The sequence below is a fragment of the Manis pentadactyla genome, chromosome 1 (assembly GCF_030020395.1).
Source record: "Manis pentadactyla isolate mManPen7 chromosome 1, mManPen7.hap1, whole genome shotgun sequence".
Classification (NCBI taxonomy): Eukaryota; Metazoa; Chordata; class Mammalia; order Pholidota; family Manidae; genus Manis; species Manis pentadactyla.
This window is the reverse complement of record NC_080019.1, coordinates 9,136,039-9,153,975: the sequence shown is the minus strand read 5'-3', so window position 1 is coordinate 9,153,975 and position 17,937 is coordinate 9,136,039. Positions and strand designations below refer to the sequence as shown.

Sequence of the window (17,937 nt, the reverse complement as noted above, 5' to 3'; positions counted from 1 at the left end):
ATGTAAGGGCCCTCGGCTGTCCCTCTACAGACTCTGCCCCTCCAGGGTTACACCCGCAAAGAAAATGACCACACTGTGTCCTCCTCGCGTCTGCAGAGCAGAAGGAGTCGTTTCCAGCTCAAGCGTCCTCGGCACTGCCCTTAGTTTCTGGCAGGAAGCATTCCCGTACCTTCTCTTGACCACTGCATTGATTTGGACCTTCTCAGCAGGCTGCACCAGAGGTCGCAGCTCTTGGCGTCCGTGCTGCAGCCATGTGGGGGCCTGGGCTGCTCTTCTGGGCTACATCTAGGCGCCGCCGTTCCTGCTGTCAGCAGTTTGTGTTGTGGCTTTCACTGCTCGGTGACATCCTCATGTTACACTTCCACAGAAGCAGAAATGGTTACCCCAGTTCCCCAAAGGGGGGAGATGAAACCCAGAGCGGTGGCGGGCCTGGCTGGGACAGGGCGCAGACTGTGCGGGGTGCTGAGGAAGCGAAAGCAGAACCGTCACCCCAAGCCCCTGAGTGACAGTTTGCGTCACCTCCCCTGCCGCCCCCCTCACCCCATTCCCTGCAGGCTGTGTGATGCTGACACCTAAAAATCCTGATGAGATGTCGTCACTCGCATGCCTATCCCTGCACCCCACCCTTCTTGAGCCCCCACCCTGTTGGGCCCCATGTAAGGGTGAGAGTTTTGAAAGAGCTCTAGTCTCTGTGAGCTCAGACTTTCAGTGGGAGGAAATCCTGCTCATCTAGTTACGGCGGCAGAAGAGGAGAGGAGAGTACAGGGCAAGTGGTCTGAGATAATAAATGTGTAAGATGGACGTGCCCAAAGAGGGTGGAGAAAAGAACGGTTTAAGAAATCGGTGCTGAGAAGAAGTTAGTAGAGATGCCTCGTCTGATTCTGGAGTTCATTTCGGGGTTGGATGCTCTCTCCTGCGGTTTATCAGGCTTGGTGGTAACGCGGCAGTTTCCGGGAGGTGTAGCCTAAATTTCAGGCAGCTACACCCTTGCAAGGAAACAAGCTGCATTATAACAAGGTTCTCTTGCAGTTCCAGGGACTTGGAGGAGAGAGCTGGGCTGTCGAGAAGGAAGACTCAGCCAAGTGGCGGTGCTAAGAGAAAGACCTGAGTTGGGGATTTTGTTGACATCAAAACTCGCCATGGCAGTGATGTGGAAGAACCTTTCTTCCTAGTAATAGCAATGGCAGCATTTCTTTATGCACCAAATGTTGAGGGCACTCTCCATGGACCAGGCAGTGTGCAGGTCCCTGAAAGAGGAGGAATGTAAGGCTCTTAGCTTCTGGAGGTTATGCTCGGATAGAAGAAATGGACAATTACAATATGGCAGGAGGCCCCTTACAGTTGGGTCTGTGCTTGACGCACCAGGGGGCTGGATGGGGACAGACTTCACTGAGGATGTGACATTTCAGCTCACTTGTAGAAATGTCAAGGGAAAGGCAGGGAGGTGAACGGAACAGCATAGAACAGCACAGGGCAGATTTGAGAAGGCACCTTCCTTGTGGGGCAGTGTGTGAATAGGTGCGTGTCTGCATGCATCCCCCCCTAGAGCTTGGGGATGGGGCTGCGGGTGCCAAGAAACTGCCCAGCAGGAGGCTGTGGTCAGAGGCTGACCCAGCACTTGGGTAGGACTCACTCCTGGAATTCACAGATCTGGTGGGACAGGTTCCTCCTTCCTCTGTACCACCCAGAAGTCCTGGGATAGAACCATCTCATCAGACTGCCTCATTTCCTTGCCGCAGTTTGCTCTTTCCAGAGGGCAGGGAAGGAATATGGGAAGGCAGGGACTTTGGGAATGGGTCATGAATGTGGAATAGGCCATCTTATGCTTTTTCATGTATTGACATTAAAAATTCAGAAAAAGGATGCTTGAGAATAGGTTCAAATATTTAGTTCAGGTATAATGATTTGTGACTTTACAGGAAATTTTCATTGAGTGTCTAAAGACAGTGTAAAAAAAGTAGCATAAATTAACAAGTCTATCAGTGCAGAGTGGGTGGAAAATCCTCCCCCAACCCCCTTCACTTTGCTGCACTGCCCTGAGTGGTAAGTATGGTAAGAAATAGATTGCAGTTTTTTCCCTCAGTCAGATGAAACAATTTGATATATTCCATGTGCTCTAGTCAGAACAGATAATCAATTTAAACCTTCCATCTCTGGATATTTATGAGTTGAAATGTCAATTATCATGGCCTAAGAACCTCAAATCGACAGCTCTAGAAATAAGACTAATACGAATAAGACTGACACAAAAGCTCTCGGAGGCTTTAATTACACAGAAAATTATTCCGTAGAAGATTGGTCAGTACAAGATATAGTTAAATATTTTAAGATCAAACAGTTCAGGAGCAGGAAATTGTAACAAGCATACAAACAATATAATTAGAAGTCGCTTTGTTTTAAGTTAATTTGAATCTTAGTATTTACTTGGTATTTTATTTTTGATTTATTAGGTCACTCATTCCCCTGCTGTTCTTACCCCCCCTCCTAGCTGGACCCTGCAAGTTGGGTCAGGGGGGTATACATGGTCATATTATGCTTTTTCATACTTGTTACTTTAATCCTTATGGGCTGACACCAATACTTGCTGACATCAATTCACTTTGCTTTTAGCACATCACACAGTCGGAGGGGTAGGTGTTCCTATTTTATTTTCAAGATGCACAGCTAATTGGAACTTGAATGAATTAACCAGCTGTGAAGCTGGCATCATGCTGCACAGCCCTGAGACTTTAGAATTTACAGGAATAGTTGGGAAGGGGTGCATTTTACATCTTCTGGACAGACACAGCCAGCCACCAAAGTGGCCAGATGCAGTGAGGCATTAAGGCAAGTGTGCACAGTAGCCCCAAGATTGTTTTGCATTCATCGGGCCAGTCTTTGCCGAGCAGGTGTGAGCCAATTAAATACTCTTTTTCATCATGGTTGCCTGACGGTCTAGATGATGTAGGGATTCTATTGTTTGATCTTGAGCCATGGGCCAGCCTAGATGCCTTAGTCCTGGTACCTGCCTGAGCAACCCTCCACATGACCCGATAGACTGCTCAGGATGGGCGGATTCTGAAGTAAGAGCATCAGAGCATGACTTGGACCGTGAGTGCCAGGAGTCCAAGGCCTCTTCAACTGCTATAGCCCAGAAGGGAGGTTTTGAATGCCCTTTAAAGTTTGCCTAGAATTTCTGGGGGAAATCCGTTTTTAACTGATTCCTCCATGACTCAGTTTCCCCTTCTCTTGGTATATAGCCATCCTTCTTTCCTGCTGCTCCTCCAGTTCATCTCCTCGCTGTCTGCCTGCGGTGCAGGGGCCCGTGTACAGCGCTTGTAAATCCTTTGGGCTCCCCGCACCTGTACCCCGAAAAGCTTTTCCTCAGCACATCTACAGCCCCAACAGGCACTCTGACCCCCAGGCCCCCAATGGGTCTGGGTGGGCGTGACTTAAAGAGGAGACCAGGGCCCTAGATAGGGCCATTTTTGCCTCCATAGGTGGCAGCTCAGCCCACAGCCCCAAGTTCCTTATGGTCCAAAGGTACCAAAAGGACGTTCCAGGGCGGAGTTTTCCATCCCCGGCCGCGGGCTACGCACAGCCTTCCCGGTTGCCTCACTTCCCTACCCGGATCAGTAAGGATTTCAGGTTCTCATTTCCAGCCGCCAGGCCAAGGACGCCTGAATCCCGCGCCCGCACGCGGGCTCGACAGGCCACCCTCGGGCCAGCGCCCTCTCCGTCCCCGGGGAGCCCGGGCGCCCTCTGGGGCCGGGCGGTGGGCGGGCGTGGCCGCCGGCAACACGCGAGCCCTCCCCGCCCCGGTCCGCTCCGTTCCCCTCGGCTCGCTGCCATCTGACTTGCCCCGTCGACTCTGGGCGGAGGCCGAGCGAGCCTTCGCGAAGGACGAGGGCGGCGGGAGGCGGGCTCGGTGCCCCTCCCGGGCGGCGCGGCGCCGGCCGGAGGTGCAGTCGCGCGCTCGCCGCCAGCAAAGCCATTGGCTCGGCGCAGTCACCCCACGCGGGGCTGCAGCGGCGGCCTCCGCGGATTGGCGCGCGGCGGGCATCCAGCGGGGCGCGCGCGAGCGGGTGCGTGCTGCCGGGGCTGCGCCGGAGCCCCCCGCCTCGGGCTGGGCGACCCCTGTCCGCAGTGGCCACCCCTCCATTGTCCCTGCGTTGCAGATACCGCATTTGAGGCCGCCGCCAGCCACAGTCCCCGCCAGCCGGGCCTAGAGAAAGGGCGCAAAAGGCGCGCTCCTCGCGCGGGCGCCCGCACCGACCGCCGCCCTGGCCGCACACTGCAGCAGTTCGCGCTCTCGCGCCGCTCCCCTCCCCGCCTGGGCTTATTTGCATATCCCATGGCGGTAGCCAATCAGGACTCGTCTCTCTCGAAGCGGATGGCTTTTGCCTGAGAGGAAAGGGAGTGGCTGGCGGCGCATGCGCCGCGGTGGCCGACTTGAACCGAGGCTTTTATTGCTGTAGTTTATTTCCACCCCCTTCCCTCCTGTTCTCTCTCTTCTTTCTTTTTTTTCCGCCCTAGCTGGGGCTGTGTTGGAAGAGAGGAAGAAAGAGAGACAGAGGATTGCATTTTGCCCTCACGTTCCTGAAATTTGCTATCAACAAGACCAGCAGCTAAGCGATTGCGCCTTTTTGAATCCTGCAAAAAATACCAAGTCTCTTTCCTGGCAATTTCTGCTTTAAAGCTGCCCTCTTGAAATTATTTTTTTCCCAGGAGAGAGATGTCTTATCAGGGGAAGAAAAATATTCCACGCATCACGGTGAGTGTGGTTCCAGGGAACTCTGCCGTCGGCCAGCAGCCCTTTGTGGCACAGAACGTCTAAGGAATTTTCTTAAAGGAGGGGGAAGAATAGGGACTGAACTTTTTTTTTCCTGTTGCTAGAGAAGGTGGTCGTGGTGGTGGGAGACGCGATCATACACAATTCTAACCCACGTAATTTAAAAAAGGCATGAAAACAGGAGCGCGAGTGCATTCAGGCTGCCCTAGGTTGCGCGCCAGATCCGCTGTATCCTTTTATTGTCAGAGCGAGATGCTGCAGTGCTGGCCTGCGGGGTGGAAGCAAATGGATGCCAGATTGAATATGCATGGTTGGAGCTCGGATATTGTTCTCCGGGCTGCGTGCTGGGAGGCTGGACTCCAGGAGCTGGCGAAATGGATTCTCCCTGTGTCTCCCGCCCGCACCATAAAGGGCTTTCTGGAGCCTTCCTCCGGCTCAGAAAAAGGAGCGAGTTTCAGCTCGGAGGCGTAATGACAGACGAAGGATGCTGAGGAGGGCAGGCTGTACTGGGATGGTGTGGAAGTGCGAAGGGAAAACAGGGATGCGGGGCTGAGCAGAGGAAGGTGGGGGGCCAGGCGTGTGCTTTTGTTGACCAGAGGCGGGCTTTTGGTGGCCCTCTCGGGCTTCCTCGCCTGATGGTTGGGGGCTGGGTCCCTGCAGGGCTGTGGGTTCGCTTTCTGGTACCTTTGTGCCCCTCCTGCAGCCCTCGAGGCGTCCGCGCTGGCGCATACAAAGCGGGCTGAGAGGGTGGGCTTCGGGTAGCGCCGGGCCGGCTCGCGGAGGCCATGGCGCTGCCCTACGCGCGGAGCAGAGGCCCCGGCCGGGCCTGGCCAGACAATGATCGCCGCGCAGTCCCGGGCCCGGGGCCGTTAGTTTGTAAATCGCGAGATAGCATCTCAGCGAGGAATTAGCGATGCTGTAGCGAGGGCACCGGTTCTTGCTCCCACCGCTTCCCTGCCCCCACTGCGCATCCTTTCCTGGAACCGCGTCGCCAGCCCAGTTGTCTACATCCCCGAATGAAATCCCGGGGAGGGAGGAAGGCGAGGGAAATTCATTGTTATATAATGATGTGCAGTTGCAATTGGCCGGCTGATTGCTGGGTAGAACCCAGGGCTGAGGCAGAGACCGAAAGAAGCTTTGCAAAGTCAAGATGTGTTCGGGCTGCATCTGAGGGCGCGCTTTCTCTCTGCTTTTCTCCTCAGCCATGGGCACCCCGGCTTCCTCTGGATGCACAGGGCACACCCATGCGCAGGAGAGGGAGGCGGAAGCCAATGCACAGGGGAGGGGGCGTGTGCTCGGGAGGATTCTAGAGGATGAGCTAGGCTCTTCTACAGCAAGGATGGGCACCCGGTTTTTCCTGAAGGCCGCAGACCCAAGATCCCAAAAGGGCCGGGTGCGGGGAAACCCCGACATTACGTGTCCCCTGCTTTAGAGGAAGGAGTCTGGGCAGTGGGGGTAGGGAGCAGATTTGCTGCAAGCCTCAGATAATGTGCTGTCTTCGTGAATGAAAAAGCCAGTTTCGTTTTGACAGTGTGGGGAGAAAAAAATTTAAAAAGGAAACAAGACGGATTTTTTAAAAGAGCGCCCCCTCCAACCCTTTAAAAAAAAATCTGGCTGCATGATCCTAGGATCAATAGCATGGTTTCCTTCCCTCCATCGTCACGGCCAGCCTCTTATGTAAGAAGCCTTCTGGAAGGCATGAGAGCGAACCGGGCTGTGTTGTTTCCTTCTTGGCATGATGTGGGCCCCGGGGTTCACAGTGATGGCAGGTACTGCAGGGCTACGGGAGCAGGTGTAAAGAGCAGGGTTTCTCCTTGCATCCCCGGCCATATTTATCCTGTCAAAGCTGGACATCGGGAACCAGGGAGTACCATGGAAGACGACGGGATCAGTTGACATTGACAAATGTCTTAAAGTCTCTGAGCCTCAGTTTCTTTATGTCTTCTGGGAGTAAGAATTTGCTCCACCCACCTCACAGATTTGTTTTGAGGCTTTGGTGACACGGGGTATAGGACAGGTTTCTGTAAAGGTCTTTACATTTACCTTATACAAGCACAGGAATTGTTATTGACCCTTAATTCCAGTGACTTTCCATAGTCAACAAAAGAATGAAGGACCCTACAGTGCAGGAAAGTAAAACAATCTTACTGTTCTTCATTATGAGAGACAATATGTTCTATACCCAGGTGTGTGTGCTGTGCTTTTATGGGTAACAGTATTTTTTTTCCTAGGTCCCTAGCAGCTTAAAGCTTTGCTATAATTTTCTTTTCTTGGTAGCACTAAACATAAGTAGCACCAGCTGAGAGTTTTGCTTTATAACTGAATTTTGAATTTACCATTGTCATAATGAATGCCATCCTTTGAAGTGCTTTGCATATTAAAAGGGCAATCTGTGGTTCGATTTGTAACATCTAAACCCAGTTTGGATTAGTGTAGTTGCCTATCTACTGAAGACAGCATTTTAATATTCCATTTCATCAGAGGCATTTGGAATAGAGATGAGTCATAATGTAACATTTCTGTTGCATTCCTGACCCTCACGTGCTTGTCATAAATTTTTTTGCGCCAATTAAAATACAAGTGCATCAATAATCTTAGATTTTAGAACTTGTTATCTCATCTATTTTATCCTAAAACTTTACCTTTTTCTTAACAGCTTAATGAAAGTGGTGTATATATAAAGCATTTGTTTTTCACCCTTTGTTATAATTGCTCTGATTTGCCTCAAAGATAAAAGCAGATATAAAGAACATATTGAAATGAAATCCTGCTGTGATGGAACCAAGTGTGTTTGTGTAGGGTATCCCATGACGACAGACTTTTGGTTAATTTTTCCCGACACAGACCTTGCCAAGAACTGACTTCCCTATGTGTGGGTGTTACTTTTTTTTTTTAAATGAAGTTTAGCCTAAAGCCATTTAAAAAGTATTGTCTTCTTTTTCTGAAATGTTTTTGTTGCTCTTTAAAGGGACGTTAAGCTTTCTTTCATTCTTCCTTTTTTTTTTTGCGTATGGTCTAATGGAAAGAGAGCTTTTTTGTGTGTTTCTTTTATCCAGGATAAGCTTTAAGCTTTGCCAGTGTGTTCTCACTCATCACGTGATAAATGGGTTGCCACTTACAGGCTCACCTTTGTCACTGAATCTTTCCAAAACTCATTTTGAGCATGACTTTTGAATACTGAAAATGTGTCCTTAGCTCATTCATCTTAGAACCAGTGTTTCTCATGTGTCAGGTATGTAGTGTGACCTTATGTTTCTTTGTTTCAGAGTGATCGTCTTCTAATCAAAGGAGGTAAAATTGTTAATGATGACCAGTCCTTCTATGCAGACATATACATGGAAGATGGGTTGATCAAGTAAGTGTAACTCATGATATAGACCAAGTTGTGTACCTTCCGGTATTCCTGTGTTACCTTACACTAGTGTCAAGTTTTAGTGATTTCAAAGAGTGTCTAACTTAGTCTTCCTTTAAACCCATTTTGATTGGTGGTCATTAGTGAATTTGAAAACTCAGGTTTAGGGAAGTCCAAGCCACAATTAAATGTGGCTTCTTCATTTGTATTACGTAATTTACTATTTGAACCGAGGGATACAGTAGCTTCTTGTTGCCAGCTCAAATCCTTGGTGTTTGATCTACTGAACATATTCAAGGTTTTCCTAGAATGTAGAGATTGGTTTGGGGAGGATTGATTACCCAGTCATGGGGGACAGACTCAGAGTAGACTTTCTTTTTATCAAGATAGTACATCTGCTCTCTTAATCATGAATCCAAGTCTTTGGGGTCAAAGGACACCAAACTAATGACCAAGTAACACAAATTACTGTCTCATCCTGGGGGAATTGTAGGTTTCATTCTTTAAGTAAGGCTTAAAGTAAGTAAGTAACACTGCCTTTGTCCTTATTGTGTATTGTGTTACAGGGAGAAACAATAGAGCAGTTACTGAACTAGAGTATTTTTTGGTTCTAGAGGGTTAAGTGAGCTGAGTACATACCAGTATCCTCGTGCCCTTCTGACAGGGATAGCTCCCAGGGCCCTGGAGAAAGAGCACATCTGTTTAAAGCCAAACACTGAAGCAAATGACATCTTTTCAATAAGCGGCATTCATCAAGTGCTAGCAGCAAACTAGTCCAGAGGAGTGGAAAACTGGAGTGGACGTGTCTGTTGCCTGGAAACTCACACCCTGATTTATGAACCTAAAATAAGTTTTAACTTTTCCACGTTTAATGTTTTCTCCATGTGTGTTTGCTTGTGACAGTCTCAGCTCTGGGCTCTCAAATACCATGACTTCTATGTTCCATTTTCCCCCAGTTAGAAGGCAGCATGATCTGGTCCAGCAGAACGATACTGGCCTAGAAGTGAACAAGCCTGTGTACTATTTAGTCATTGCTAATTTGTTTGCAAACTTTATCAACTCCTCCTTGATTACTTTTTCCTTTTTAAAGAACTGGTAGAAAGATACAGCAAAGATATTTTGCTAACAGTTGGTAGTGTTCTGTGCTCCCTGACATAATGAATATTAATTTTTCTGCCTTTATTATCTGAGTTGCTGGTTGTACACTTCCAAACTTTTAGCTTCAATCCTAATGTTCACCTTTTTTTTTGCTTTTTATTTTCTACCCCCGCCCATCCACCCCAATTTTCTCTATGTTGAAAAGGATATGGTGAAATTAAATGTTTGTAAGTGCAACCAGGGTGTAGAGAAAATTGCTATGGAAAAATGAACTCATCTGCGTGTGTTACAGAGGAAGTGTAGGGGCATTTTGTGTAAATATCTGGGGGCCTTGTTATCATTTGATCTTAGGGTTTTTTTTTTGTAATTAAACATATTTGATTGAGGCCTCCGATACCTTATTTAATTTTGTTTTCTAGTATGCTCTGCATTGCCTCCTAGTTGGGGATCAGGAGTGAAGAGTACACATATTATAAATAATAATAATCCAAAAATTATATCCAAAATAGTTTGTGGCCTGGTGAAAATGTCTGTCAGATCCCATTTGATTTGAGGATGTTTCATTTATAACTGTTGTCACCCACCCTGTTTATTTAGGCAAATAGGAGAAAACCTGATTGTGCCAGGAGGGGTGAAGACCATCGAAGCCCATTCCAGGATGGTGATTCCTGGAGGGATTGACGTCCACACCCGCTTCCAGATGCCTGACCAGGGAATGACCTCTTCTGATGACTTCTTTCAAGGCACCAAGGCAGCCTTGGCTGGCGGGACCACCATGATCAGTAAGATGGCTTAAAAATAATCGTGTGAGAGCTTAGGAAGCATTATCAATTGAAATGAATCTTATTTGATTCTTGCCTATTAAAAGTGCTGGTGTGAGCAGCAGATTGTTCTACCAGATAAAGGGGTGGAGTGGGCTAGCCATTTGTCTTGTGTCCTTGTCCTCATTTTCTCTCTAACTCTGAGTTTTCTAGTTGAACTTGAGAATATGATTCTGGATAGTTTTGGTAGGATAAAAGGAATGGCTTCTTAGTTCCTCTGCTGGAGAACTTTTGTCTTCCTTGACCTGAAATTGTGATTTGATTGTGGTTACTTTAAAAGCACAGCCTTCAGAATAATCGGCAAAACTCTCAGTTTTGAACCTTTGCTCATAAATATTTGAATTTTATTTTCAAAGAATTCCTGAGGCTGCATCTTGTCAGAATGAGGATGGGGTGCAGCAAATGAAATGTTGAACCAGGAACCTCTATTCTGATGAGAAAAATTAAATGGGGGGAGTCTTTCCTGGCCTGGGTTTGATGGAAAGTGGAATTGGGCAGACCTGCTTGGAGAACAGCTCACAGATACTATTAATTGTCATTTAGATAGGAAAGTTGCCAGCACCAAGTGCCGGTGCCCTTCATGTATTGTGCCGAAGGGTTTATGCTTTTCATTCAGCCAAACATAAAATATATTTCCAGGAGTCATGGCCCTCATGGCAAGAGTTTGCCTGTGAAAATGTCAGTTTCCACTGTCCCTGTGATTGCCCCTTTGCGAAACAGTATTCTGTTGAGGAGGTAGGCAGGCTGCACAGTGGCCCATCAGACACAATAAAAGAAAACACATCCAAGAGTGAAAGTGAATATTGAGTGTATCTTAAAAGCTTACAGTTCATTTCAGAAGAGGGTCAAAGTAGAAAGAACTTGGCTGTCCATGTTTTAGAAGAGCCTGTCTCACTGGTTGTTTTTCAGAATGGTGGCCTTTGCACCTGGAGCTTCAGGTCTGCCTCCTAGCTCTCTTTTTCATCCTGCCGCCTAAATGAAGGTTGTTCCTGCCATCCCCTCCTCCCCTGGGCTTTGTTCCTGCCATCCCCTCCTCCTCTGGGCTTCCCTGCCCTTTAAATCACCACCCAGTGTTCATGCTCGCTCGGTCCTTGGCTTCTGTGCATCCGAGGGATCGGGGGCCACCCTCTCCTGCTCCCTCTTTCTCATCACAGCCTCCAAGTCGAAGCCTTACCAAATCTGGTTGTGCACATCACCTACCAACCCGGTGGGTGCCGTACCCCAGGGGGCTCCGGCCCAGGGGAGGAGCCTGCGTTTGTCAGCGGTGTGTGTCAGGACTCACGTGGCGCTCGCTGGTGGGCTCCCCTGCCCGTCCCCCAGGGCTGGCTGCACAGCCACGCTGGGGCTTGGAGGAGCCCGGACTGCTTGCGTGTGAGGCTGGAAAGCCCAGTCGGGGTGGTGACCTGCCTGAGCTTGGAGTTCATGTGAGGGCCCTGTGAGCCCCTGCATGGGTCAGTGTCAGTCGGCCACAAATCATGTTTCCTGAGTGAGTTTTCAGTGGTGTCCCCCATCGAAGGACTTGCTGGACGGGGGCCCTCCACGTGGAGATGCCCCTGGCTGGGAGTCTGGCGTCCCGGTCTCCCTCTAACACCAGCCCCGTGTGCGACCTTGGGCAGGTTGCCTCCCTCCTTTGGGCTGCTCACGTGCCCAGTAAAGGATTTGTACCCCATGACCCTGCACCTCTTCCCAGCCCCCACATTTGGCGGCTCCCTGAGCTCAGGCCGGTCTTGCTTCTAATCAGAGCTGCTCAGCAGGTGCACGAAAGCCCTGTTTTCTCCCGTACTGCTTCAAAGGCCTGGGAGTCTGTTTTCTTCTCTCCTGCATTCCTGAATGTTCCTCTTCACTCCCCACCCTTGACCCATCCTTGGGCCCCTCTCTCGCTGCCTTCCGCCCCCGCTTTCCACCCCCCCACCTTTGTCATGAGGGCATGTCCCTTCCTGCTGATGCCCTGACTTTCTCCTTGCCCTTCTTTCTCAGCCGTGTGGGCTTCCTTCCCTTCGTTCCAGGTGGGCTCCAGTGCAGGGACGAGGGACGGCTCCACAGCCCTGCACCTGGCCCAGGAGGCCCAGCACAGCCACCAGGTGGCGTCACTGCAGATTGGAATGAACGGCAGGGAGAAGTCAGCCTGCCCACCTCAGGTGGGCAGGACGTGACCGAATTTTAACGCGGGGCCTGTGACGCAGTCAGTCAGGCTAAAGAGCAGGGCGATTTCACACCCAGACCCCGCAGAATGAAAATCGACCGGTAGTGGGGATGTGGTCAGCACTGTCACACCCCTAATGCCACAGCTTTCCTGGCTGGAGAAAAATAGGAACTGCTCTTACAGATAACTACCCTATAGAATTCCCACTAGCCTGCCCTTCTCTCAGGAAATAAGTGGCCATAATACAGCTGAGGAAACACAGATGAGTAATAAGTGGTGATAATACCGATGAGGAAATCAGGATTCCTTTCTGCTTGCTGGTTGTCCATTCTGCATTGCTTCAAGGGAGTGAGTGGCTGGGCACGCTTCACAGACAGGGAGCCTTGCAGAGGAGAGGCTAGCTTACTGTGACTTTTTTGCTACCTATGACCCACTCCTCCAATGAGATTGTAGCTTCTTTAGTGACTGTTGAGGCCAGAAGTAAACGCGGAAGGCACTTGGAAGACATGCAAGTGAGAGCTTGTGGGAACAAGCCACTGCAGTGATTGGTACCCCATTGCCCAGGCCCCCTTCCTCCCATCTTCCTGAGTTCCTGCAAGCCACCTGCCCCTTGCTGTGGGCTTCCCAAGGGACCTGGAGGCTCCCTTTCCATCTGAAATGGCACTGCCTGCGATGGAAAGTACAGCTGGGTTCTCCCAGTTTAAATGGAGGTGATACATCAGCAGCAGAAAATAATATTATTGCCACCACACAGAGGCCCCCATTGAGAACGGCACAATGAGGTCTTTGTGAGGGGCACTCAGCTCAGGGCGCAGGAACGCCCTTGGACCTTTCCGTCCAGTGATGGGTGGGCAGGGGCTCCAGGCGCACCCTGCAGGCGGCATTCAGGCTGGCGGAGGGAGCCACGGAGGTGGCAGGGGTGCTGCTCGGGGAAGCCGCTGCTGGCGTCCCGGGACCTTCATGATCGTCAGTCTCCAGGAAGGAGGGGGGAGCAGTTACCTCTCTTTTTCTATAGAGGGGGAAGACTGAGGCCAGAGGGAAAGGCATTACTGGTTGACACTTACCTGTGCTTCGTGCAGTCACACCACCTGCCAGCTGTGTGACTTGGCTAAGCCTCAGTCGCCTCATCTGCAGAGTGGGAGACGTTGTCACCAAGATTGGCTTGGAGCCTTCCAAACAGGACCTGGTGTGCAGGAAACACTCAGACACGGTCATTGCTATATTCTATCGTGTGTTAGGGGCCACAGCCTCCCATCTCTGTAGAGACTCCCTCTGGATCTATTTTTTCAACAGAGAAAAGAGGGTCCATCTGCAGCAGGGGCTGACCTGCACCTTGGCTGGGAACAGGGGTTCTCCATGTGTGGTCAGCACACTGCCCTGTGTCACCCAGGGTGCATCTCAAAATAATCAGCCGTCTGGAGCCCACCCAACCAATGAAGTGGAGTCTGCAGGTGGGACCTGTGACTCTAGATTTAAATCTGGTGATTGTCATAAGCACCTGCCCTGTTTGAAAGTGTGGATCTCAGTTCCATGCCAGGGCTGCAGACTTAGGTCCCCACGTACCTGGGTTCCCAGCTCAGAGGAGAGGGCCTGACTGTCCTTTCCACTAACCTGAAATCAAGGCTTTTCCTACTGGCTGCAGAGCCGCAGACACAACCAACTCCAGGGGGCTGCCCCCCAACCTCTGGGCTGCTTCCATTCATCAGAGATCAGGGTGGGACTTGAGCACAGAGCTGGCAGGACAGGTGGCTGCTGCAGTGCTGGAAGGGGCCCTTGTCCCAGACTCCAGACTTGTCACTTACCTTGTCGGTGTGGCCCCCGGAGGTGCCTCAGGCACCCCACCCAGCCATCCCCGGGTTGACCCTCATCTTCTCCCAAGCTCTGCCTCTCTTCCAGTTCCCAGTTCCAGAGGTCTGCCCTCGTGGTCTTGCTGTGCTGAACCGAGTTAATTTGGCCTCTGTGTTATCTTTTGGACCCATTCCGTTATTGCCGCTCATTCCATTCAGACCTTTGTCATCACTGCTGGATTTTTGCCCTGCCTCCTGGGGAGTCTCCCTGCCCCAGCATCCCACCTCTGCAGCCTGCAAGGCTCCTCGCAGGGGGGTCCTTTCCCAGCATGGCGTTGATTGTGTCCCTTCTCTGACACCCTCAGCAGCTCCCCATGCTCGGAGAACGCAGCCCAAGTGGCAGAGCCCTCCACGATGTGGTCCAGTCCTGCTACTCCACCTATGTTGTCCCCTCAGCCAGGGATGCTCTTCCCATCTTTTTTCTGCCTTTGGGAATCTCTTACCCTGGATGCCCGGCTTAGGTGCTCCCTGCATCTGAGAGCCTCTGCTCAACTGCCCTCACTGTAATCTGCTGCTCCTTTGCACCCTGGCAAGCCTTGGGTTTTTATCCCATGGCCCTGACAACTTTCATTCTGTGTTAGTCTGATCAGGGCTCCTCTGTCTCTCTTGTTTTAATATCCCGCCTACCCAGCTGTGCCTCACTCCTGAGGCTCTCCGTTAACACCTGCAGTGGAATGAATGACTGAATGGACACATGGATGTGCTATGGGACCTGCCTTCCTGCTGCATCTGAGTGAGATGCCAGAGGACCAGAGTCCTAGGGCGGGAAGGAGGGTTTCACATCTGATGTAAATTGTGTTTGTTTTGATGGAAGCATCTGGCTCTTCAGTGGTGCTCCTGCTTTTGTTGCTCTAGACCTGCTGACTGGTCAGCCAGTGAGCTAATGAGCTGATGCCAGGGGAGGCAGGGGGAGAGAGCCCAGAGCGTGAGCATCAGCCTGAGGTCACGAGCAGGGACAGCTCTCTCCTTCTGGATTGTTCTTTCCAGAGGAGTCTGGTTTCTAGGTGCACAGGTCAGCTCTGAGAAGTGGCCCTAAGTGTCATGGTGGACATGCAGTCAATTCCCAGAACCCCCTGGGCTTGTCCCAGCTTTTTCTAGGGGGCCCTGCCTGTGGAGCAGGCAGCCTGAGATAAAGGCAGGGCACCTTCCCACAGCCCTGCTGGCCGGGCTCCCCTGTGGAGATGTGGCCAGAGTGTCAGTGTGGGACATCCGCTGCTTGTCCTTTTTTCATCCATGTGGCATTTGGGTTTGCTCCCTGCTCCTGAGGAGTACACATGTGTGAACACACACACACTGTAATATCAATGTGACTGTAATTGATACTTTGATTATTCCCTTTACATCATTCATTTGACTCGGGTTAGAAAGTGTTTACAGAAAGGCCGACCACATCAGACTAAGGTTTTGAAGTCCAGGACCAAAGCTGGCACCACAAAATCTGCCCGGGGCCTGCTGATCAGAAAGCCACATTATCCTATGGGCTGCCCGTGTGGGCTCTTGGGCTCCTTCTGGCCTCCTCCTTGAGTCTCCTTAGGCCCCACGTGGGGGAGGACATGGACTTTGCCTGAGGGTAGCAATGCCCTCTGCAGGCAGATGCCGTGGATGGGCCCGTTCAGTGTCACAGTGCCAGTCTTGGCTGCCAGACAGGAGGACTCTGTCCACTTCCTGGGATAGTCGGGGCCGACCACCTGGTGCTGAGCAGAATGGAGGAAGCAGTGAGAATGAGGAAGCAGCCTGAGAAACAGCACAGCCCTTCCTTGAGGCCCAGCATACACATTTCACGAAATGCCTCTTCTCCTGAAGGCGGCCATTGGGTTGGACTCGACCAGCCAGCCTCCCCGCCCAGTGCTGGGGCTGAGGGTCTGTTAGGCTCTTCCAGAAGCGGGACGTTTCCTTTTCGCCTCCCTAGGCCCCATTTCATGGACTTGTGGCAGTTATCTGAATAGCCCCGGGTTTCCTGCCTGGCTCCTGGCTCTGAGAGCGGGCAGGCACAGCTTTGGAAATCACCTTGGCCCACGAAGACGCTGTCATCTCAAGACAGCGTCAGCGTCCCCCCTGATCCAGGTCCGGTTTTGCCTGTGGTTGTTGAGCACACAGCTTGGAGAGTTTCAGTACTCGGATGCCCCCAGAGCCTATTCTCTTCCTTCCCATAGAGCAGGATGTTCGGACCGCTGGGAACTTCCTGTCAGTCCTGTTGCCCAGAGTGACAGCTGGAGCCATGAGTGGTGGCCGAGGCAGTGAGATGTTGGCTCTTAGCCTTTGCACGCAAGGGGCAGGACTCCAGTGGTCAGCATCTTGCAGGCTCAGGGCTCCTTGTGGCTGGGTAGGACCTGTGTGTCACACATGTGTCCAAGATGCTTTGGGCTGTGCCCTGGCTCAGGGATTTGGGCAGAGACCTCTGGAGCACACACATCACTCCCTATCCACTTCTATGTGGCGCCATCATGCACGGAATTTGCCCCTGCTGGCTGCCTGATCAACTGATGAGTTCTTACGTGACCAGTGGGCATGGGACTTCGTACCAAGCAGCCTTTTCCTAACAACTCAACATGAAGGCTGTACAGGGACCAGTCCCAACAGGCTGAATGAGTCTGGAGCAAAGCCCTGACCCCTCTTCTCCTGCTCCTTCTGGCTTTAGCGTTGCCGTCTTGGGGCCAGCGTTTCCTCACGTGAAACCTTACACGGGACCGTCTGTGTGGCACATAAGGCTGGGGAAGCAGAGCTGCTCTGACGGACCCGGGCTGTGGGAGAGCACGGTGTTGCCCCCGCCTCCCTTGGAGCGCCTCTGCCTCCGGGAATCCTCAGGCTTGGGGAAGCCGCTTGGGCAGCCACCCCATCCCACCACTGCCTCCCCCACCGCTTCCCTTCCCTCCAGAGCAGAGCAGTGGGACTGGTCCCTGTACAGCTTTCATGTTGGTTGTTAGGAAAAGGCTGCTTGGTCCAAAGTCCCATGCCCACTGGTCATGTAAGAAAACTCCTAACAGCAACCGTGTTTTTGGAGGTTTTATTTAACATACCCCCTTCTGATCAGGACAGAGACTAGGACAGAGACCCTTTTCCTTTTCCCTGCCTAGACTTGCGCTGGTTTGCTTTGCTTTCCGAGAGAGCCCGTGATAGGTGAACCCTCTAAGAATCCCCTGGGGAGTTTTCACAACTTTCTTGAGAAAGTTAATGGTACACAGTGTTTGAAAGGGAAAAATGGGTGTCTTAGGGGGTGGTTGGCCAAAGGATTTGCATTTCCCTACCTACCATTATAGCTCTAGCCCCAAATCATTCCATTTGGGGCCCCTTCCCCCTTTCCCTCTTTGAGACCATCCTTTTTCTTCTCAGGAAATGATTATTTACTTCTTTGGGTTTTGAGGGCTCTGCCTCTGACTTGCTGCTGTTGTTGAGTGAAGCCATTCACCCAAATTCCTTGCTTTAAGTCCATCTTAGCTGCCACGGTAATGATAAAGGGGAATTACAGGGAGGAGAAATTAGAGTTCTTTCTGGTTAGCCCATTTGGGAGGCAGCTTTCTTTGAATGTGACTAAGTGTTCCCCTAATGATAGAGAGGAGGCAGTGGGCTGGGGGTTGGGTCTCTGTGGTCCAGCCTGGCTCTCCAGCAAAGGGAGTTTTGCACTGAGCCAGGGCAGCAGTTATAAACCCCAGTTGCACACAGGAATCCCCTGGGGAGTTTTCACAAAATACAGAGACCAGACCTTCTGACTGTATTATCTTAGGTGGGCCTGGCATTGGAAATTCTTAAAGCTTCTGGGTGAAGGCCAAGGTTAAGGGCCATGGATTTAGGTGCTTGACGTTGGGCTGAAACTGAATGAATGTCTGCCAGGGTTTCCTCAAAGCTAGAGGCGCCCTCTGCTTTCTGCCCCTTCTGTATCATCAGCTTTGCAAAGGGAGGGGGCCCCA

At 51.2% G+C, this 17,937-nt stretch overlaps 1 protein-coding gene across 2 annotated transcripts in view; it reads left to right on the top strand.

Annotated features, from left to right (window-relative positions):
* The window catches only part of DPYSL2 (dihydropyrimidinase like 2), a 107,235-nt gene that overhangs the window by 38,037 nt on the left and 51,261 nt on the right, over positions 1 to 17,937 (top strand). Inside the window, exons 1-3 of one of the 2 annotated variants that reach the window (XM_036888779.2) lie at positions 4,478 to 4,753; positions 8,038 to 8,126; positions 9,819 to 10,003. In XM_036888779.2, the coding sequence (XP_036744674.1) occupies positions 4,715 to 4,753; positions 8,038 to 8,126; positions 9,819 to 10,003 (313 nt within the window). In that variant the 5' untranslated portion in view covers positions 4,478 to 4,714. Of the gene's footprint in view, positions 1 to 4,477; positions 4,754 to 8,037; positions 8,127 to 9,818; positions 10,004 to 17,937 lie in introns of those variants that run through there. The other variant, XM_036888778.2, reaches the window with a different exon arrangement.